This window comes from Prosopis cineraria, unplaced genomic scaffold, assembly GCF_029017545.1.
Source record: "Prosopis cineraria cultivar Desert tree isolate PC_DT_omini unplaced genomic scaffold, ASM2901754v1 PC3, whole genome shotgun sequence".
In the NCBI taxonomy this organism is placed as follows: domain Eukaryota; kingdom Viridiplantae; phylum Streptophyta; class Magnoliopsida; order Fabales; family Fabaceae; genus Prosopis; species Prosopis cineraria.
In genome coordinates, this window is record NW_026555334.1 from 25,456,576 (window position 1) to 25,480,717 (window position 24,142).

Consider the following 24,142-nt stretch of genomic DNA (forward strand, 5'->3'; position numbering starts at 1 on the left):
TCATATGTTTTATACAAATATTATAGATTAACATTTTGATACATTTAGAATGAATCATGAAGGAGTATCAAATTAAAACTTATTATTTATATGTATTTTTTTAAAATTCATGAAAAAAAAATGGGTTAGCTAACCCTTTTGGTTGAAATTTTTTTAATTTATATAAAATTAGATTAAACTCAACCTAATCCATATGATTTAGATTGATCTACATTTTCAAGTTTACTAGTTCACAGTTTATAGTTAGAAAAGTCAAAATACCATGAATGCGGATCAAATAGATGGCTTTAAGTCTCAGTCACCTCTGGTTAAAAAGAAAAAAAAAAAAAAAGTCTCAGTCACCATCTGACGGTGTTCCTAGGTCACGCGGCAAACAAATCTCTCACTCTATTTGTTTTTTCGTTGACCAGTCTCACTCTTGTTTTTATGGCTAGGTCAGGAGTCCTATTCAATTAATCTAAACATGCATGCATATAATCAACATTAATATTTATGTATTTGAAAAAATTAGTGATTGATACTATTATCTGTAAGACTTGTACTTCATTCTTATTTACTCTCTAGCCTCCATCTCTTTGTACATTAGTCAACTCATTAAACAAAGAGAAAATCTAATATGAAATCGTGAAACATGTTAAACCGCATGTCCAATCCAGTGTGCGAAGACCAACTCAGTTTTGAGTTTTGACAAGTGGTGACGGACGCTGATGGTTTAAGATTTTTTTTTTTTCCTTTTACATTGATTTAGTTGTTATAATATATTTAAAAAAACATATCTTTTAATTCCTGTATTTTACTTATATTTTATTATTAATTTTAATATTTTTTTTGATATTTTAAATCCTCTTATTTTCATTTTTTTGGTATTTTATGTTTATTTAATATTTTTATATTTTATTCATTTAGGATTTTAAAAAACTAAAAAATAAAAATATAGAGACTCAGAATATAAAAAAAATTTAGAGATTTATAATAAAATATGAATATAAATTATGTGTTTTTTTAGTATATTTGAAATCAATGTATGAACATTAAAATGTGTACAATTTGTGTACTGCCATAAAATTTAATCGAATGTGTAAAACAATCTCAAAAGTATATTTGATCGACACATGAAGTTTATAATCATAATTATTTAAAAATATTTATTTTTTTGGGGTCAATGTTCAGGATTGCTTCGACCCATAGTAATTTGTCTTGGTTTCAACAAGGAATCTAGTTGTTGCGACTTGCGAGAGCAAATTTTATTTCATGGATATATTATATTAGAGTGGAATTCTCACCCGTTGCCTATAGATCAGCGCTCACGAATGTCGCTTTCTTCTTCGTTGTCGTTGTCGTTGTCGTTGTTGTTTTTTTTTTTTTGCCCCCGTCTCTCTCGCTTTTCCAATGTCGCTTTCTTCCAGGCTCATTAGTGTGCCTTCAAGTGTCCAACCACGTTCCACCACATATGCGGTTAATAATATCTCGTTCGACTTATGCGATCAGCAAACTGTGTCAGCTGTAAGCTCAGCATCCATTGTTAACTCCGAGTTCCCTGAAGCTTCAATCATTGAATATATCATTGTGTAGTGTATTTGTATAGTTTCGACGAGTTTCCTTGTGGTGGTTCTTGCTGCTTCCGGGAGGAATATGCAGGTTTTTAACTTCTTTGAGCTATTACTTCTGGCATTAACTTGCTTCCAGTTGCTGGGAATTTCTCATGAGTCTAGATTACCTCAAGATGAAGGTACGCCTCGATTTTTTTGGCCGTATTTCAAGCGGGACGACCGCTGCTGAGAAAATTAGAAGTATCATAATGCTGGGTTCGATCTTTGAAGTGGTTGTTTCTGTTTCACTTTCATTATCCAGGAATACACTGGAAGCTTTATAAATTTCATTCTTTGTACGTCTTGATTAATTTGACCCTTTGTCGGTCCTTTTTTTTTGGGGGGACTTGAAGATGAAAGGGTTAGTTCAATTGATTCGATTGCAGCTTTGCCATCTTATTTGGTCCTTCTATTTTTTCTTGAATGAAAGAATTCTGCTCAAGTTTTTCCCGATATATATTGAATTTAATTTAATTAGATATTGCGAATCTTAGTTACGTTTACCCTTACTCACTTTGACCAAGTTATGTTTTGAGTTATACTGGATTTCATGTGTTACTTGCTTCTAGGAAGAAAATATAATTAAAAGAGACATATTTTATTTTTGGGAAACAAGAGAACATGAGATCAAAGATTTTAAATAAATAAAAAAAATAATATGAGATGAACGAAAAGTATGAGGTAATTTAGGAAACTCCACTTTGTAGCAGACGCTAGTGTACCTGGCTGCTGAGTCAAACTCTTTAGCCATGTAAACGAGTGCATGATCAATTAACCTATTGCTAGAGATGCTAAATATTTTGTCGAATAGAAGATTACCGAGAACTTGTAATCTAATTACTAGTTATCTTTATATTAATTTTACTTCATACGTGCATCCAAATACTTTTCCTTTTCATTCTATTTTGTTCTCTGGCAGAGCTTGTAATGTTGAGAACTCGTGAATTTCAGTACAATATTTCTGCAACAGGATTTCAAAATTTGGATCCAAATTGAAGTTGTTTGTTATCATCAATAAAATTTGCTGCAAATTGGCCATTCGCTAGTGAAGAAACAGAAAGTTTTTTTTTTTTTTTTTTTTGGGGTGGTTCACTCTTCAAACACTTATGTATCTCACCTGAGCAACTCGTCGTAAGTTCTTGGTTTTGTACTTCTGTTTTGGCAGTATAAGATTTTGTTCTTGGATAGGCAGATAGATCACAAGAAAGATTGTTTCAGAAACTCTTTAATTCTTTACTTTTCTCACTTTAGACTACTGTTCCCTAATTTCAGTTACAGAGGATTGGCTGCTTTCTAGACTTCTAGTTGACTTAATTGGATTATCCTTTTTAATGGACAGACCCTCAGATTAGCATCGATATGCCTTACTGATGTAACACACACTAACACAGTGCTGGACAGAGGGAGAGAGTAGGGAGAAATAGAAACAGAGGGAGGAAGAGATTAGAGGCAGAAACAGACGGGAGAGAGCAGACAGAGAAAGAAGAAGAAAGGGGGAGACAGGGAGACAGACGCAGAGAGAGAGAGAGAGACTGAGGGAGAGCTTCAGAAACTCAATCACATATTGCATTTATCGAAAGTCTCCTTACAAGAGCAAAGCCTAATCTATTTAAACTAAACTTTCCTACCTATTAAGGAAACCTTAATAACTTGGCTAGATAAAGCTAACGTTCAGATTTCTCTCTTTACAAAAGTATTAAAATAATACAAAAGCAACTTACTTCTTTCGTGATAGGTTTCTTACAAGCAACATACAATGATAATAAGCTACTAGCACAGTTAGTGTGTGTTGCCCTTTTTTCTACAATATGTCTCGTGTCTCATTCATACGACTAAGAGTCTTAAATTTGTTCTTTGCTCCCTCTGACACGTGCACATGCATTTGCATTTGTATACAATCAAACCTTACAAATTGATCATGAATGCCATTTAGTTGACGCACTTCATGAAATTACAAGAACAATGGGGGCTACCTATTGGAAGTTTAATGATTCCTGTGGAATTGATATGGTTGGAGTAACAGCGGAACTCTCTCCTGAATCAGAGAGAAGACTAGATTGTGACTGCAGATTTGAAAACAACACAGTCTGCCATGTTGTAAAGATGTATGACTTCCTATTTATCTTTTTTCTATAGTCTTAAGTTTTTGGTAAGCTTATATATGCGTATGTATGTATTTGCGTGTGTGTGTGTGCATGTGTGAAATTTCCCGATCAAGCTTGGCAATTCTACATCTTAGACTTGTAAGTGATCTGAGAATAAAATAGTGAACATGACAAACTTCCATGGGAAACCTGAAAATTTAATTTTCAAAACCAAAGGGCCTACTTCTACAATATACATCCTTATAATCATTGAATGAAGTCTTATAACCCAATTGCATTTTGCTGTGTTTAGGACTCTCAAGCGCCTTAGCCTCCCTGGCATGCTCCCACCTCAACTGGTCAAGCTGCCCTATCTTCGAGAAATGTACAAGCAACTTAAAATACATACTTATTTGTTGTTAAAATTTGCAATGGCCTTAACACCTTGTGCTGATTTTATTCCTGCTATAATCTTAAAGTTCTGTGTTTTTTAATGTTTGTGTTTCCAAAACTCTCAGCAGTTGAAAAATTGTTGTTTCTTTTATTGGCAGAGATTTTGCTTACAATCTCTTTACTGGTTCAATTCCAAAGGAATGGGCTTTAATGAATTTAACTTCAATGTGAGTAATTGCCAGCAACTTGGAGATTGTGAATATATTTTCTTTCATCATTAATTCTTATGTCATGCTGACTACATATTACCTATATCATGCAGCTCTCTTCTTGTGAACCGCTTATCTGGGGAAATTCCCAATCATCTAGGAAATATTACTTCTCTCACATACCTGTATGTTTCAAGCTTTCATTAATAACACACGCCCACACACACACAATGAAAGTATAGTCTATTGTGTTCATTATGAGTAAGGTCCACTCTAAAGGTTTCATTTTGGAAGAGCCTCGAATTTACATTCTCTCAGAAGTTTGTGTATTTTCCATAAAAAAAAATTTGGACTAGGATGCTTGAAGCAAACCAATTTTCTGGTGTCATTCCTCCTGATCTTGGGAGTCTAATCAACTTGCAAACGTTGTAAGATATCTTATTTCCATTTCTACTTTTTCAAATTTTTATCTGATATTCCTATTGTTGGACTGCCTTGGAAAGATATGATATGATGTAGCCTGACAATTTATGTCTACAATTATACCAATGAAGGGTACTGTCATCCAATAAATTGACTGGGAGCTTACCAGGGGAACTTGCTGGGTTACAGAATTTGACTGACTTGTAAGCTTTCATTGTGTTTCTTTCTCCTTGTAAGACAAATACTGAACTTCTGATACTTGTGTGTGATGCATAGAAGTCTTTGTGGCCTTGCAGTAGGATAAATGATAACAACTTCAATGGAACCATACCTAACTTTATACAAAACTGGAAGCTTCTCCGAAGATTGTGAGTTTCTATTTCCTTTTTCTTTTAAAATACTTTAACTGTACTTTGGTTGGGAAATATATGATCCCTGTAACATTCACTAAATCCATACTCATTTAAGTTCTTATTGATTAAGAGAAATGCATGCAAGTGGACTGGAGGGACCAATCCCATCAAATATATCACTTTTGGAGAACTTAGCTCAGTTGTAAGTAAAACAACCCTTGTCTTATTATAGTTTTATTTCTACTTCTGTTTTGTTTATGATATTTATTGTATGGCTCATGGTACAAAATCTTTATTCAGGAGAATCAGTGACATAAATAGTCCTAGTCAAGGTTTTCCTTTGCTGGAAAACATGCCAAAAATGGAAACATTGTATGTATGCTGCTCCTGGTGTTGAATATATATGCACTTTTTATTTAATGTGATTTTTTCTTCTTTAATTTGTTGGCTAGAAGTTTAAAGCCTTTTTGTTTTTAAGAGTTTTGAGGAACTGTAACCTTACTGGGGAGATACCTTTATACATCTGGACGATGACGAATTTGGCAACATTGTAAGTAAAGAATGTATGGTTTCTTTGCCTACAACATTCTTAATCTGCATCTATGTGTACCTGCTTCTTTTTCACCAAAAATAAAAAGGAACCCGTTTCTGTAAATTAATTTTCCTGCAAAATGATGTTTGACAAATGCTTATTGTTACTAAATGCATCAAAATCAATGATATTTTATTTGTAATTGTATTGATCATTAAATATCCTTCTAGCATTGAGATGATTGGAAAAAAAAAAAATCATGATGCTTTGTGTCAGCATACCGTGACTTGAGTCCACAATGATGATTTCTTACTTGATTTTATGGTTCTAGCTCGTTTCTGTTGATTGAAATATAACAATATAGAAAAATATTCCAGGGTGACTGGAGAGAGAGGATTTTTTTTCTTCTAATAATATGATAAGAAATCCATGGTTTTAAAGGGAAAAGGAAGAGAGGTCACTGTAGAAAGCTACGAGGAGTTTCTTAATCATGTTTCCTACTAGCTTTTTCTATAACATAAATAACAACAATATTCTCCCTCTTTTTTAATGTGAATTATAACAATATTCTTTATTTGCTGCAAAGTTCTAAATCAGAACAGTGGATAACTAACTCTGAAGTCAGAAATTGAGTAGGCAACTCTTCCGAACATACAAGTACATTATAAAAATCAGTATGATACATTTATATTTTGAGACAATGACTTGCTGAGTGACTTATGCTAAGTGATGCATTGACAGAAATTGAAAGAAATTTGATTGTCCAGCAAAAAAAAAAAAAAATCTCAATTTTCCAGGCACATTAAGATTAACTAAATTGAGGACACACGAGAAAAAGTGGTATGGTACCTATTAAGGAAAAAATAATAGAAAATTGTTTGAGATGATTTAGACATGTATAAAAAAGATTGCGGGAGATACCAGTAAGAAGAGTGTAACGGATAATTTTAAGCATTGTTAAGGGGGTAGAGGAAGGCCAAAAAAAAACTTTTGGAAGTTGTTGACCAAGACTTATTGGTTAATAATATTTCTAAAAGCTAAATAAATGATAGAGCACAATGGCATTATACAATCTATGTAGCCAACTCAACCTAGTGGGATAAGGCTTCTTGTTGTTGGTGTTACTGTTGTATTAAGATTAACTAAATTATTAAACCATCTGTGTTGGTATCTTACTAGTTGTTTAGTTCTATTTTTACCCTCAACCCATAAAAAATGCTTCTATTAAAGGAAGATTACTAACCACTAGTAATAGTGTAAATCAGCATGAGCAAGTTTAAGAATGATATAACGATATTCCTCACTTTCCTTATTTGTTTTAAATTGATAGGGATCTCAGCTTTAATAAGATAGTTGGGCACATTCCACCAGTTATAAATACCAGACGTCTGAGATATATGTAAGTGTCTTACTTTAAATTGTATTGCATTTTGTTTACACTTGACTGGTAAATTAAAAATGAAAAGCGATATGAAATTGTGTAAAGCCTATTTAGACATGTGCTATGATACAATCATTCTGAAATGACATGTTATCAACCTGATTTCATGATTGCGTATCCTTTTTGGTTTAGGATCATGTCAGGGTCATATTTCTTCACTATTCAAAGTTAGTAATTGCTTTTATGTTCAAATGTTGACATGATTTATTAGACTGTTTGGCATTGCTTGTCTTAGGTACCTTACAGGAAATATGCTAAGTGGAAATGTACCAAAATTCTTGAAGGGTGGAAGTAGCATGTAAGTTTTTTGAGGTTTTCATTGTACTACAAGGTTGTAGATTTGAAATGTTCAGTTTGGCTGTAAGCAAAACTGGAAGTTGAATTCGCAGATATCTTCTTTCACTTATCGTGCATGTGTTTGACCTGGATTTCTCCTTACTTTACACATCATGCATCTTTGTTACATCTAGATTTGCTTGCATTATTTGGCGATTGATTTGCATAATTGCATTGTTAATACATGCAATTGGCTTATCCTTCTCTTTCACGATTTCAAAGTAAAAAGGACAAAAGGATAGTTGACAAGCAACTAGCCTCTCTAATTCTCATCAATTAATGCAATTATAAGGTGTCCAACGCATCATTCCTGGTTGACTAAAATAGTAGTCTTCCTGTTTATTATAGTTTCTAGCCCTTGCTTATAGGTTTTATATAATAATAAATTATCCATCATGTCTGGATCCACATTAAAAAGGAAAAAAAAATCAAATCGTTATCATTGCATAAGAAAATACAAATATGGAATTCTCCTGCTCAGTGTATATTTTTATTGATTTATTTAAACGTCAGATGTCAATTACAAAACTGAGCAAATGAGCTCCTGTAGAAATGAGGCAGCTGTGTTACATCATAGAGAGTAATTAAACCATATCATGTGACTCAGTCAAAAATATCAAAGGAAAGAGAATTTGTGTGATATGGAATTCTTTGGTGTATAACTAGGAATCGTCCTACTTTAGACTTTCCATTTTGGGTTCTGTGTTTCAATCTGTTGAAGTTGCATTGAGACTGTACCCGTGTGTTGCAATGTATGTTTTTTTCCTTTTGCCTCCTTAATGTTTTTTATTGTCATTTTGATGGAGTCCCACATTAGGGAGCCATGGGTAATCCATGTGATACTGGAGGAGCATGATTCTTTCCTCTTACAATTTACAACCAAGTTTTAAGTGTGGACTCTTTGCTTGATTATGTCTTTGTCAATTGGTATGAAGTTGGGACTTAACTTCATAAAAAGGGCTACTCAGTGTAGGGTGTAACTTGGTGAGCTTGGGAGGAAAGTACAACCCTACTTTTGGAACATGTTAGCTAGTGTGGGCACCCCAAATTGTGGTGACTAGAGTGAATGCTGCAAAGGGCCTCCTCAAGGATGTTGGCTCGTCAAGAGTGGTTCTATGATAGAGTCCTACAATGAGAAGCCAAGGATGTGTTGCAAGTTAAGAGTGTTCCAGAATGCAGTTGTCAAGCACATTGGTTCATTAAAGGTGGTGGCTATAGTGGAATCTCACATGCCATGAGTAATTGATGCAAAACAAACACACACACGCACACACACTAGTACAGATCTGAACAGAGGGAGGAATGAGAGAAGAAACAGTAACAGAGAATGTGAGAGAGGAGACGAGAACAGAGGGAGAGAAGAAACGCAGAATTGATAGGGAGGGGGAGCAGAGAAAGAGAGAGACACAGAGTTGAGAGAGAGAGCATTCACAATAACTTCAGAAATTCATTCATTCCATCTCCTCAAGTTACATTTCAGCATCCTATTTATAGGCACGAGGTTTCCTTCTCCATGAGGAAACCTATACCACTTGCTAATTAAAATGATCCCACTTGCTGCAAAAGGAAACTAACAATCAGAAGTAATGTAAAAGTAACATAGCTATTACTTATCTCCTTCTAAAATAATATTTTTCATATTTCTTATCAGTAATCTATGTTGGAATCTTGGTACTGAATGGGCATATTTCTTCCCCTTACTAGCCAATTTTAGAGGGAGTTTGGTTCACAAAACTTTCATGTGGTAGGAATGTGACTCCTAGGAATATGACATAAAGCTGGTTTTCCCCCTGCTTGCATAGGTCTCTATTACAATTCCTAAGGTTTAAGAGCCAAGCAAGAGGGAGAGAGAAGGGGGAGAGAGGGATATTTTGTCTTGACATCGAGCATTGTTAATCCATTCCCTTGATGGGATTCATTGGTCATCATACACAATAATGATGCCAGAAATTAATTGTTCATGTCCAACATTCTGTATAGGTTTTGTTTGATATACTACAGAATAGAAGAGCATAAAGGAGGCTTACAAAAAATGTTAAGCCTTTGTTGGTAACGTAATTTTCTTTTGACAAGGAGGAACTTAATTAACAAAGCACTAAAGTGCGTAAGTTGAAGTGCCCATATAAATTGCAATAAAACACTAGATGCCAAGTGTGGTATCTTCTGCTGGATGTCCTATGTTTCATGTTTTTTTTCCCTCAGTCAGAGGACATTTAAATTGGACTGTTTAAGATGGCCTTTTCTTCTTTGTTAATGATATAAAATGATTAATTGGATTTACTGTTGAAAATATTATTGTTTATGTTAACAATATAATTATACTAATTTAGGATGTCTATTTATTGTTCTGACGGAAGTTCCCTTGTTGGACCAGCGATCTTTCATACAACAACTTTACTTGGCAAGGTCATGAGCAACCTGCTTGTCAGAATAACAGGTCAGAATGTGAAAGCATTTGTAATCTGGAGTTTTTATCTTTAATATTTCAAAATTCGCTTTTTCTTATACTGAAAACTGTTTCATGCTGTTTCACTTGGTCAGGAACTTGGATCTGAATTTGTTTAGAAGCTTTAGAAGGAAGAACAAGTTGTAAGGTTCTCTTCTCTTGATTCTTTTGTCGAACGAAAGAAACTGAAAATATTCTTATTTGTACATCCTTCTCTTGGCAGAGAAGAATATGTCCCTTGCTTAGAGAACTTCAGTTGTCAACAGTGTAAGTGCGTGCTCTTTTGGATATCAATATCATGAATTATTTTACAACATGAATTTCACTTGAAGTCTTGAGCTTTTGTTTATTTATTGTCAGCTTCAACATTATGGACGACAATTACTTAATTTTGGAAACTTGCATGTCCTGGCATAGTTTCAAAAATGATAAAGAATGGTGCTTTGCTGCAGCAACCAAAGTTCACCAATACTAGTCCTTTCTCTCAAAAAATGAGATGCTGAATAATATTCAGCCACGAGTCTATTTGATTTTGAATGTTTATAGAACCAAATGAGTTCAGGTGTCATTTTTTCAATCACTATTAAATTGACTAGAATAATTTATCACCTGCATTGCAGAGAAATGTTTAAATTAAAAAAAAATGAAACGCACCAATTATCTTCCTTTATATATATATATATATATAATGGATAAACTAAAAGGTGAACAAGTTTATTTATTGACAATGTAGACTGACAAGATATTAAGAATAACAAGAATAGTAAAGGTAGAACTTGTTTATATATAGATATGTGTAGATTCTCTTCAAAGCTTATCTCAAGCTGTTATAAGAAGTTTGCCACTTTATCTATTCTTGATGGTTATATAACAATATAATTTTTTTAGAGTATATTTCATTATTTCTTGATATAAACTGTAAACAAATGTTTTAGCTGTAACTGTTTCTTTTCTTTTAATTTTTTGTTTTTTTTTTTTAAATCTTGGTGAGTGGACTGGAGTGATTTCTTAAGATCAAATTAATACTAGTGTTTCTGGTAGCTTAGAAAATTGCTATATATAATATAAATGCTCAAGAACAAAGATATAATGTTTTGGTTGCTATGAAATTCTTCTAAATGAGTCGTTATGCACGATCAGCTTAAACTTAAAATTTTGCACTTTGCTTAGCAAAAATGCAAGTTTCTCCTTCTCATGCTATCTTTGTTGTCTTGGGTCAGATTCAACCTGTTTACACATAAATAGTGGTGGGATAAATGTAAAGGTGACAGAAAATAAGGGAGAAACCCTTTATTTAGGGGATGGAAATGTTGGTGGTGGTGCAGCAACATATCACTATAGCAACACTTATAATTGGGGGTTCAGTAGTACTGGAGACTTCATGGATGATTTTAACTCCCAGAACATAAGATACATCGTATCTCTGCCATCTTCAAATATGCCTAAACTATATACAACCGCTCGTATTTCTCCACTTTCACTTACTTATTTCCATAATTGCATGGAAAATGGGAACTACACTGTAAATCTCCACTTTTCTGAAATACAGTTCACAAATGATAATACATACACAAGTCTTGGGAAGCGCATATTCGATATCTATGTTCAGGTAACTGGCGAAATTGATGATTTAGCTTTAATTTCCAGATCAGGATTTTAAAGTGCAACCTTGTTTCAGGAACAATTAATTTGGAAGGATTTTAATATTGAGAGTAAGACAACTGTTGCTCGAAAACCACTGATACAGCCAATACATAATGTCAGTGTCACAAATAATGTTTTGGAGATTCGGTTCCAATGGGCTGGAAAAGGAACAACTAGAATTCCTGATATCGGAGTTTATGGTCCCATTGTGTCAGCATTATCTGTGGTTTCTGGTAAGTTATTTGGATGAATTCTCCCTTTTGTTTGTTTTTGTGTTTTGTATTACTGTCATCCTTATAGCATGGCATCCTTGGTGCATTTTAGTGTAACAAAAATGCTGTACCACTACAGTCTCACACGCTTCATTTGCTTCTAGCCTTTAGGGGATCTATATGACTCTTCAGAAACCTTTTTTTGGTCAGTTTAAATGTCATTGTGGTGGCAGTAATTCTATCTTTGCCTCCTAGTATTGCTATTGACTATGTTGTATATATTGTTTGATTTTTACCTGTCTTTTATGGTCTCTAATGGCTATCCCTTCAGTGTGATTCTCTGCCAGGGAATGAACAATATTAAATAGAGCTAAGACAGGAGTTCACTTGGAGTCTAGTTTTTCATGGACTGCTTTAACACGCACTTCCAATCATTTATTTACTCTCTTTGGTTCTACTTTACTTCTTCCTTGTTATCAGTAGCATAATATTAGTTATTCACTTTCATTTTTATTTTCTTTTTTCATTTCCATCTTTCTAAATGGTTGATGCACTTTGCCTTTCAAATAAAGTTTTGATCTTAAATTTAATAAAAATGTTGCATCAATCATCTATTGCATTACAGGATCAGTTAAGATGAACAAACTTGTTGATTAATAAAATTTCATATGATTTCTATATCATTTTAATGTCTTCCTGTCTTTTTGTCAGATTCCAGACCTTGCTCAAATGGTGGAAAGAAGGGTGCGGTTAATAAGTTCATTGCAATTGGAATTTCTGCTCTATTCTTAATGCTTTTTATGGCAGGGATCATTTGGTGGAAAGGCTGTTTCAGAGAAAAACTCCAAAAGACAGAAGGTGAAGCCAGTCTCCCGATTATCATTTTCAAGGCTTTATTTTGTGAAGTTTCCATCAGAGAAGGAGAAAGAAAGCTTGAATGTACAAAATACCTGTGTTTTATCTGGGTGATTGTTTTGAGTTTAATTACTAGGGAGTTATTTTCTTCAAAATGAATACATATATAACGTTATTCACTAATGTATTTGTTCTGGAATGATACAAGTGGATTGATCTATATTCTATACAAAGGGTATGTAGAAGAGGGGGAGGGAAGTCATGAAGACTTTGACTAACCACAAGCTCATATTCTGATTTTATTTTGTAAAATTTTCCAACTGTTCATGCATGCACCTTAGAAAGAAGCACATTTGAGAAAATCAAGGGTGGACATTTTTTTTTCTTTTTCTTTTTCAAGAAGTTCTTCTTGGGGATACTTTGTGACATCTGATTGGTGGTTTGCTAACTTTGCCTCTTTATTTATTTTCATCGGAGCTCTTTGCTGTTCCAAGCTTTTGGACTCAACTGTCTTCTGCTCACTTTGGTGTTCTATTTCAATAGTCACCTACTCACCTTTCTAGGCTTAACTGTCTCCTGCCCTACTTTGTTCTCATTAATAGTTGCCTTTTCCTTTCCTGCATTACTCCAATTGGCAATATCTACTGGTTACAATGTCTTGGCAATTATATTTTGTATTTGATCAGTATATTTTTGAAGTTCAGAGATGCTTTTACTTTTTCCCTTCACTGAAGCAAGCAATTGAAGGTTAAACAAACTGTTGAAATACACTTTTCTTGCTCTTTCATTCCGTGGAAGTAGATATTCAGACAGGAACTTTCAGCTTCAAACTAATGAGAGCGGCCACTGATGACTTCTCTTATGATAACAAAATTGGGGAAGGCGGATTTGGTCCTGTATACAAGGTATTCTAACTTAATTTCAGATAAATCTTTTTCATCCAAATGACAATCCTTTATGTCCAGGGATGTTGATTTGATGCGTATGAATGCAGGGTCAGTTACCTGATGGTACTGTTATAGCGGTCAAGCAACTATCATCAATGTCACGGCAGGGAAATCGTGAATTTCTAAATGAAATAGGCATAATATCTTGTCTGCAACATCCTAACCTTGTGAAACTCTATGGATCTTGCATTGAAGGGGATCAGCTGCTATTGGTATATGAGTACATGGAAAATAATAACCTCGCCCGAGCTCTATTTGGTGAGTCATCACCTGGCCATAACTTTCTGAACATCTCTCTTGTGGAGTGATCATGTTGAGAACTTTATTAAAAATAGATTCCCTGTAACTCCTCTCAACTAAAATTGTTACGCCCGGTTGATACCATTAGGGAACTCCATCCTTGAACATTAAAGGGGAGAAAGTAATGTTTAGATATTATTTGGTTTATCATTTTATAGGCAATGAGAACAATCGGATTCAACTGGATTGGCCCACAAGAGTTAGGATCTGTATTGGCATTGCAAAAGGTCTTGCATTCCTTCACGAAGAGTCAAGGCTCCAGATTGTGCACAGAGATATCAAGGCTACTAATGTGTTACTTGATGGCAATTTAAATCCTAAAATATCAGATTTTGGTTTGGCCAAGCTCAACGACACAGAGAAGACACACATCACCACTCGAATTGCAGGAACTATGTAACTTGGCTATTCTCAAATAGTACGACTCTGATTTTAATAATTAGTGCTTGTATAATTTACTGGTTATCATTTCTTCTTGCAGAGGATATATGGCTCCAGAATATGCATTATGGGGCCATCTAACATTCAAGGCAGATGTTTACAGTTTTGGTGTCTTGGCCTTAGAAATTGTCACAGGGAAGAGCAATAACAATTATGTGCCAGATAATGGCGCTGTTTGTCTTCTAGATTGGGTATGTTGCTATTGTAAATTCTAATAACTAGTCATCTGTCCTTACTTAACAATTTAAGTTGTGCGGATGGAATGATTTTTAACGACTTTTATGACCAAGCGGTTAGAAGTTCAACTTTAGTTGACTCGCATATGAGAAATGTAGTATATAATAGCAACTGTTTTTAGGTCTTTCATTGCCAGCCTAAATTTAGTTGCTCATAGTAGATAGCGATATTTCAAATTGCAGGCATGTCGATTGGAGCAAAGTGGGAAGTTGATGGAGCTGGTTGATGAAAGAATGGGGTCAAACGTTAATGAAAGGGAAGCAGAAGAAGTGCTCAAAGTTGCTCTTCTTTGCACAAATGCATCACCATCACTAAGACCCACAATGTCTGAGGTTGTAAGTATGCTTGAAGGACAAATGGATATTCCAGATGTAGTTCCAGAACCAGGTGCATGCAATGAAGACTTGAGGTTCAAAGCCTTGAGAGATCTTGACCAATGGTCACGGCGGAGTTTGAATGGAAACCAGACCCAATCTTCAGTGTCAGTCCATACCTTCAGCTTAGAAATTGGCAATACTAATACGGCTTGTTCTGTGGACTGTGTGGATCATCAGTTAGTCCACAGAACTGAGATTTCACCTTCAAAGGCAAGTTCAACACCCTGATGGTTTCTTAGCAGATAGCTCATTGCCTCATTGTATGCTTTGTCTCCATTGTGTCGGGGTTAACATTTTGACCCTCAATCATTAAATTCAACCTACAATTTTGCGGTGCGTATGTAGGGTGAGCGTGAGGGATATAAAGGTTGTGAGTTGTAAGTTGTAACTGTATATAAAATCAAATTCCCTCATTTACACACATTTTCTTTAATTCCCATTGCATAAATTATGCAATCATTCATGTGACAACACACAATTCACATTAGTGAAGCATAATTATTCTAACCGATTGCAATCGAAATGAGAATGAAGATTAGGAGCTTATTTTATCTTCTATTTTGGTGGTAACTCTTGCAAAGATTCATGGGGCAGGAGAAAATGTCTGCACTTTTCTCAATACTGTGATTTATTTCTTTCTCATATCCGTGTATAAATTATTGAGCATGAAACCTGGCTCAATAAATATTGTTAACTAAAATAGTGATATGTTTTTACTTTAAAACCTCAACTCTTACCAACTAATTTTTTCCTGGGAAAATTAGTCTATACACTCTTCTAGTTTTCTTTAATTTTGAACTAGATTTTAGTAGTTTATTTTATTTTATTTTAATTAAATTCATATAATTTGATCTATTAAATTTGTTAGTCCTTGAAGGTTAAAATTATCAATAGATGATTTTTCATAACAAAAATACTTTTAAAATTTTTATAAAATTTGATTTAATATTTTGCCAAAAAAATTAATTTAATAAAGTTTTTACTCTTTTATTAATTTTTTATGAGAATTTTTTATGTATAAAAATCATTTAGAGGACATAATCTAATTTCATAAATTTTGAGTTGTAAAAATTATGTTATTGATTCCAAAATTACAAAATAAAAAATTTAAGAATTTTAAATTTAAAGGATTAAACTATAAGGATTTAATTAAAACAAAATAAAACTAAAAAACTTAATTCAAAATTTAGTAAAAAACTATAAGAACTTGCTGAGTAATTTTTTTCTTTTTCTTTATAAAGTACAAATAATAAGTAGATAACGTTCATTTATAAGGTAATATGTTAAAATGTTATTAAATGTCACCTTAATCACTTCCAAAAATTTTGTCATTAGCTATCGCTGATTAACAAGGAGGAAGATTGTTGAAAAAAGATCCACTCATCTGATCTTATTTATAAGGTAGAGAGAAAAAAAAAATTTGATCATATTTATAAAATACTTACTAATTTCTAAGGCTCTTTTTTATGTTTTTGCCCTTGTTAAATGCTATGAATAAAAACACTAATAATAAAATTTAAGAATATTTATTAAGGGTAAAGGTAAAAGTTTGTTAATTTTAAGACAAATTTAATGAAATTTAATATTTTCTTTAGTTTTGGTGAAACATACTGAAAATAAATTATAAATAAAATAAGGAGGAGTAATGTTTTTGAGCAAGAATCTTCTTTGAGTAATGACACTCAATAGTGGATGAATATTTTAGGAGAAAAAATGCTTTCACTTGTCAATATACTTTCTACTAATTATAATATAGGTCATCTTTTAGAAGTTTTATTTAATTTAAAGTATAAATTATTAGATAATTTTTATAATTTTTTTCAATTATACCTGCACTTCATGAGAATTTTAATTATCATTATCAAAATATTTATATAGAGTATTCAACAAACATAAAATTGAAATATATATATATATATTAAAGAAATTAAGATTTTGACTAATTTTTTTGTAAACCACAAATTAGTTATTAATATTTTACTCCCTCCATTAAAAAATGAGGCATTTTAATCAAATTTTACTTTCAATAAAATAATTACCTACTTTTAAAATAATCTTACCTTTTTATATTTACCTTATTAAATATCATATAATAAATATAAAGTTATTAATTAATAGAGACACTTTTTAAAAAAAACAATAATTTTACCTTGAAAGATTAAAAATACTTTATATTTTTAAATATTCAACTCTTTAAAATATATTTTAAAATTTTTAACGGAGGGATTATATTTTATTCTAGTTATAAATTTTAAAATATTAATTGTTAATTTCTTATATTAAAATTTTTTAATCATGATATGACAATTGTCGAAAGGGTTATTAATAAAAGAAAATATTTTTCTATTTTTTATGTAAATTACTGGTAAATTTATAAAATTACAGTTGTACGTAGTCATTGAAAAAAGCCTAATACATTTAATAAAATCTATTGTTAATTTTCTGAATTAAAATTTTTTATAATGTTTTGTTTGGAAATCCATTGATTCCACGCCAACCAAGGTCTATGACTAGTATAGTGGTTTAGTACCGCCTGTCTCTAGGGAGGCGGTGTAATTTCCTAAACTAAAAATTTAAAAGAATACAGCTGGACGTTAAAAGAATAAATTATTAATAATAATTAAGTTTTTGATAAATTTTTTAAAAAATAAATTAAAAATATTGATTTAAATTATTACATTTAAAAATTTTTATTACAAATAAATTTTTAAATATTAAATATAAGTGTTAAATTGTAATATAATTTTTATATGAAATTATTTGAATTAATATTTATAATTTTATGTGAAACCTAATTGTTATTAATTTATTCTTTTATAATCTGACTATTATTCTTTTCTAAAATTTTTGGCAAATTGACCTTCATGTTATAAAAGAAATTATTTCTCACAATATTACATTTTTAATAATATTTATCTAGATATTATAAATTTGAAATTCGGTCAGCTTAACACCAAGTTTTAAAATTTTTTGTCATAAACGTGCATAGACAACCCAAGTTTTATTTAATTTAAAAAAAATAAATATATGTCTCATCATCTCTTTCTTTCAACAAATTTTTTCTCGTTAGATATAAAACTTGGCTTCTATAGTTCTATTAAGCTAAGTTATATTTAATTTTAAAAAAAATTAAATATATATTTCATTCTTTCTTTTTTCAGCCAAGTTTTAATTAATTATTCAGACAAAATTTAAATTATACAATCTTTATTCTAACATTATTAATTCTATTAAAGACTAAATAATCAATTAAAGTCCCTAAGATGTTAAGAAAGTACTATAAAGATTACATAATATGTGTGTGGGAAGATTTTATAGATTATTAATTATTGAAAAGAAAAAAAAGAAGAAGATTTTAAAAAAAAACAAAGAGGGAGAGAGAATGAATATTGAAACATGAGGCTCGCTAACTTATCTTATTATTTTCAATTTCATTTTTTCTTTTGTGTGTATTACTTCCTCTTTCTTTCTTTCGTTTTTCTCTCGTGGTGTATAGTGAGAAACTGAGACAGAAAGTGAGCAAAATTTTAAAGATGGAGTTCTATAATAGGATACCTTGAACATAATCTCAAGCTTTTTTAAACTATATAAATATTTTAAATATTTTTTTAATCACATACTCTCTTTAATTTTTTATTTTTTGATGATAGAAAATCTAAAGTTTGATATATTTTGAGTTTTTAAGGACTTTAATTAATTATTTAGTATTTAATGAAATTAATGATGTTGAAATAAGGATTTTATGGTTTAAATTTTATTTAAATAATTAATTATAACTTAATTGAAAAGAGAGAAGATGAAATATATATTTAAATTAAATAAAACTTGGCTTGCAAGTTTTATGTACGTTTCTGACAATTTTTTTTTAACTTGGTATTAAGCTGATTAATTTTAAATTTATAGTATTTAAATAAATATTATTGAAAGTATAGAATTGTAAAAAATAATTTTTTTTTAAGAGTATGAAGGTCAATTTGTCAAATTTTTTATAATATGTACGACTGACCTCTCATAATCACCAAGAAGTTCAACTTCACTTTATTCGCCTTCATCATGCCTTAGATTTGAAGCCGCATTCGCTGACTACCAATCCCGAAAATATGGCGTGATTTGATTTAGAGCCTTTCATTCCTTTTCAAATGATCTTACGCGTTCATTGAAAATTACTTTTAAAATTTTTATATTATATTTGTCAAAATAAAAATACATAAAAATTATAACATTAAACATGAATTGTTGTTTTATGTGTATTGGAGGACAAATACCATGGCACTTATCACCCCTCTTTAAATTTGGACAGTTTAAAAGTTTTTTATTTTTATCTGAAATGATATAATTTTATGTTAATTTTTTAATAATTTTTATAAATTAATTATCTAAATATACTATAAACAATACATATACAATATGAAATATTTAATTTAATATAAAAAAAAAATTTTAACTAATTGACTGTATAGATTATTCTAGACAACCCAGATTTAATATTATTATTTTTTATAATTTTTATTTTAATGAATATAATATAAAAATAATTTAAAATTAAAAGTAGCTATGGTTTGAGAAAAAAAATAAGGAATCCAAATCACCTATAAGACAATGAGCACGTGGTGCTAAATGCGGTTCCCATGGATTTGAATTCTAACTTTGGATTAAAATTACGGCTTAGTGTGTAAAAAACTAAAAATATCATAACTTAAAATTTTTAAATTAAATAATAGGACAAAATATTTATTAACTTTATAAAGAAAATTAATTAAATTTTTTCACTCTGTTAAAATAGTTTGATAATTCACAATTTTTTTATAAAGTTAATGAATATTTATACATTATAATTTATTAAAAGTTATTGAAAAAAAAAGTTTTTGAATATTTTTATATCTTAAACAATTAAATCAAAAAGTCCAAAGATTAATAGTCGTTCGTACCAGCACCTCTTCCATGCTAGGGAGTGGCGTCGCTCACAACTTTCTGATTCTGCCTTTTCATTTGGTTTTGACGCGCATCAAATTCGCATTGGGCGCCGCGTGGCAGACAGTGATGCCGCTCACTGCGTCTGCTCCTATCAGTCACCTCCTTCTCTCCCACTACTTCCATTTTCCCGCCACTCGCCCACTCACTCCTCCACCTCCTTTTGTTTTTAAATTTTTTTCGTGAAGCATTGGTGAATGGTGATATCCCCAGACTAAACCCCAGCAACTACGTCTCAAAGTGACGTCTTTTTAGACGGAACTCTTGTGTCTAACGTCAACCAATTCCTTTTACAAAGCCTTTCTTCGTTTCTACTCTTGCTTTGTGCCTCCTATTCTTTACTTGCATGCTTTGCATTCTTCCACTTCCTCATTTTCTTTCCAGAACCAGAAATGGTGACGCTAGGCCTCGCCTCTCCCACTGCTTCCTCCACCACCAACTCTCTCATTCTCCATCCCCAACCTCAAGCACTTCATGTCGCTCCCATCGCAACCTCTTACAACGAGTGGATTCGCCCTGTTCTTGATGCCATTGAGAGCCTCAGGCGCCTCAACATCTCCCAAGAAGGCGTCCACCTTCCCTCCATTGTTGTTGTTGGTGACCAGTCCTCTGGTAAGTCCAGTGTTCTTGAATCACTTGCCGGAATCAGCTTGCCTCGTGGCCAGGATATCGTCACCAGGGTCCCTCTAATCATGAGGCTCCAAAACCATCCTCTTCCGAAACCTCAACTGGTCTTGGAATATAATGGCAAATCTGTGCCTACAGATGAGGCCCATGTCTCCGACGCCATTAATGCTGCCACGAATGAGCTTGCAGGCAAGGGAAAAGGCATATCCAATGCGAGGTTAAGTTTGTTGGTGAAGAAGAATGGGGTTCCTGATCTCACAATGGTGGATCTTCCGGTATTACTCGGGTGCCTGTTCGTGACCAGCCTGAGGATATCTATGACCAGATCAAGGGAATTATCATGGAGTATATAAAGCCAGAAGAGAGCATTATTCTCAACGTTCTGGCAGCCACTGTTGACTTTCCTACCTGTGAATCCATCAGGATGTCACAGAGTGTGGACAAGTCAGGAGAGAGGACTCTGGCTGTGGTCACAAAGCCTGACTTGGCTCCACAAGGCCTGCTGGAGAAGATCACTGCTAATGATGTCAATATTGGTCTTGGGTATGTGTGTGTGAGAAATCGCATTGGGGATGAGTCCTACGATGAAGCTCGTGTGGAAGAAGCTAGACTCTTTGAGACCCACCCACTTCTCTCCAAAATAGACTCATCAATTGTGGGTGTTCCAGTTTTGGCACAGAAGCTGGTTAAACTTCAAGCACTTAGCATATCCAAAACACTTCCAGAGGTAGTCAAAAAGATTAATGACAAGTTCACGTTATATCTGTCCGAACTGGAGCGTCTACCCAAGAATCTCGCTTCAGTAGCGGAAGCTATGAGTCTTGTGATGCATAAAATCGGCTTAGCTGTAGAATCACTGAAGAAAATTCTGATCAGAGCAGAATTTGATGAGTACACAGATGAAAAGAGCATGCACTGCACGGCTCGCCTTGTTGATATGCTGAACCAGTACTCGAATGATCTCCACAAATGTCCTGCAAGTGATCCCGCCAAGAACTTCTTGATGGAGGAAATAAAGGTTCTTGAGGAAGCCAAATGCATTGGACTACCGAACTTCATGCCTCGCACTGCTTTCTTGACTGTCCTACAACATAAAGTGAGAGGGATTTCAAGCATCCCAGCTGGTTTTATCGATAAGGTATGGGACTATCTTGAAAGCGTGGTGCTTAATGTTCTGATGCGTCACACAGAACACTACGAGCTTCTCCAGAAGTGTACACGACGGGCGGGGCGGAATCTCATTGCTAAGATGAAGGAGCAATCTATCAACTACGTGATGAGCGTGGTGGAAATGGAAAAGCTGACTGATTTTACTTGCAATCCTGAGTACAGTTCTGAATACAACAAACTAATGGCTCAGAAAGATGTTTTCATGAAAGGTAAAAATCAAAAGCTAACTCAGATAAGCCTTCAAGATATTGGAGACGTTGAAATCGCTCATCTGGAACAGTACCAAGCACTTGACACTAACCAAGCATTTGACCTGAAGATGAGAATCACTGCATATTGGAAGGTAGTGGTGAGGAGGCTCATTGACAGTACTGCTCTTCATCTTCAGTTCAGCATCAACACCCTTGTGAGCAAGGATTTGGAGCAAGCGATTATTAATGATTTGATGGGTCCATGTGGGGGTGGTATTGAAAGCTTGCTGGTGGAACCTCCTTCAGTTTCTGGGAAGAGAGAGAGGATTAACAGGGGCCTTAAAGTTCTCAGAGAATGCAAGGAAGTTGTGGCCAATATCATGGATGAAATCTCAAGTTATAGGGTTTAGGATTTGGTGTCTGTTTGTTTATTTTGAAGTGCGTGTTATGGTTCTCATCTTAATCTTGCAACTAGCAAGGAATATTAACTAGAAGAAAGGAGTAACAAAGGATTTGGCTCCTGTTTGTTTATTTTGAAGTGTGTGTTATGGTTCTCATCTTAATCTTGCAACTAGCAAGGAATATTAACTAGAAGAAAGGAGTAACAAAGGGTCAGTTTCTGTTTATCGTGTTCTGATATTTTGAAAGCACTGTGATTGCAGCTTGATCTGTTTTACATCCCCTCATCATTTGTCTGCTTTATTTTCGTTAATCCTTGTATTCTGATTATCTCCCTAAGGTAAAATTTGTATTCAGATTTTTTAGCAACACAGTTGAAAGCACTTTTTTTTAATCTAAAAATGTTTAGGTGAGCTAATTTCAGGCTTAAAGAATACTTCAAGAGGCATTTATAATTGTCTATCAAATCCTTATTAGCAGGATTTGAACATAAAAAGTTGAGGATTATGGCTTATGGTCAAATCTTTAGTTGAAAGTGTATGTAACTGTTGTTTTGAATACCCTTAGATATAGTTGAATTTATTTTATTTTTAAATATTTTGATATTTTTATTGTTCTTAATCAATAAAATAAAATCATTGTTCTTTATTTTTTTCGTTACAAATGTTAAGGAAAAAATATAAATACTTTATTTGAAAAAGATAAAAATAAATAAATCAAATTTTCATTTATTTGACTCGAGAATTAGTTGAAAAGTGAAAATACCCTTTGACTCTGATGAAAATTATATGTTAAATGAAAAGATAGTAAATAAAAGAGAAAATTAGTCAAAAAAATCATGTTAAAATGGAAATTGGTCTCAAGGGCCAAAATTATTATTTTATACATTTAATTACTTCCTTATCTTACCAAAATTCCCTTGTGCCCTATCCACTTTTCATTGTTTTTGTGACATGTAGTATAGAAACCACCTTATTACAACCCATAATCCTTTATGTTGTGGCTAACCCAAAAATAATACATCCATTGTGGCTAAACGTACATTTGCCATGGCAAAAGCCTTGTATCAGAATAGATATATGTAGCATTAATTTTCCTAATCTCTATTGCACCTAATTAATAGTTCAGAGTCTTGATTAGTGTAGTTCAAGTGCCCACACGTAGCTAATTTACCAAATTATATATTGAATGGCTCATGTCTCACCTCAAATCGGTAATAAATGAAGATCCTAAAATAGTTAGTGCCACACAAGCTTTTGTTCCAAAGGTACCCCACTAAGCATCTCCATTCCATAAAGCCATTCACCAATGATATAAAATGCAAATATATATCAATCATATACAATCATGCATAACTCAATCTACTTAGATTTAAACATTTCTCCTCAGCATGCACACATTTGCATGGTTGCTTTCTCCTAAAAACTAAAGGCCAACAACAAAAAAATACCTAAGTTAAACAATAAGGCTACATTGAAATGATTGTAATCTAATTAATTAAAACTTTGTGTTGCAAATATATGCTTCATTATAACAAAAAGGCAACTAGAGCTATTATAATACAACCCTCTAATGCTTGGCCTCAAAGGTTTCTCCTTTTTTAATTATTCACCTTATCATCTCCTTGAAAACATTAATAAATGGGAGTGAGATTAAATAATTTTAGTAACCAAGCATTTTAACTAAAACATATTAAAGTATGGCATTTACATCAGGTGGACAGATAATATCACACAAGGCAAACTATACATTAATCACAATGCTACATATAATCATGATTTGCATGATCAATGCAATCATCTTATACCACTTCTTCTGTTTTTTGATCGAATCCATAAGCTAATGACTCATATAGTTCTAACTCATAGGCTAGGTTAGTCACGCTCTCCAATCATAAGGAGTTATTTAGCCAAAGGTTCTTATAATGTCTGTCTTGATATTATCAAACCATTTCCCACATAACAC

The 24,142-nt window shown here is 32.7% G+C and overlaps 2 protein-coding genes across 4 annotated transcripts; both read left to right on the top strand.

The window, feature by feature from the left end:
• Positions 1–1,368: 1,368 nt before the first annotated feature.
• On the top strand, positions 1,369–15,326 carry LOC129305763 (probable LRR receptor-like serine/threonine-protein kinase RFK1). Of its 3 annotated transcripts, none has more exons than XM_054945822.1 (24): positions 1,369–1,729; positions 3,523–3,694; positions 3,987–4,058; positions 4,225–4,293; positions 4,389–4,460; positions 4,632–4,703; positions 4,830–4,901; positions 4,995–5,066; positions 5,182–5,253; positions 5,352–5,423; positions 5,530–5,601; positions 6,914–6,982; positions 7,260–7,322; positions 9,735–9,797; positions 9,902–9,949; positions 10,030–10,073; positions 11,027–11,415; positions 11,485–11,683; positions 12,374–12,520; positions 13,319–13,422; positions 13,512–13,722; positions 13,923–14,160; positions 14,246–14,396; positions 14,625–15,326. In XM_054945822.1, exons 1-24 carry the CDS (start codon positions 1,633–1,635, stop codon positions 15,045–15,047), a joined length of 3,063 nt encoding a protein of 1,020 aa, XP_054801797.1. In that variant the 5' UTR covers positions 1,369–1,632; the 3' UTR covers positions 15,048–15,326. The 3 variants fall into 3 exon arrangements, with proteins under 3 accessions (XP_054801797.1, XP_054801798.1, XP_054801799.1); XM_054945823.1 differs by having other exon boundaries at positions 3,613–3,694; XM_054945824.1 differs by having other exon boundaries at positions 1,370–1,638.
• A 4,726-nt stretch (positions 15,327–20,052) lies between these two features.
• LOC129307407 (dynamin-related protein 4C-like) lies at positions 20,053–22,491 on the top strand. The gene is given in 2 exon segments (XM_054948350.1): positions 20,053–20,690; positions 20,693–22,491. Coding segments are annotated over 2 exon segments (2,004 nt in total). The 5' UTR covers positions 20,053–20,182; the 3' UTR covers positions 22,189–22,491.
• The last annotated feature ends 1,651 nt before the right edge of the window (positions 22,492–24,142 follow it).

Coding starts and splice junctions, on each gene's coding strand:
- LOC129305763 (XM_054945822.1), top strand. CDS start 1,633: ATGCAGGTTTTTAACTTCTTTGAGCTATTACTTCTGGCATTAACTTGC. Junction 4,294..4,388: donor TTAATGAATTTAACTTCAAT/GTGAGTAATTGC, acceptor TATATCATGCAG/CTCTCTTCTTGTGAACCGCT. Junction 13,723..13,922: donor CCTCGCCCGAGCTCTATTTG/GTGAGTCATCAC, acceptor ATCATTTTATAG/GCAATGAGAACAATCGGATT.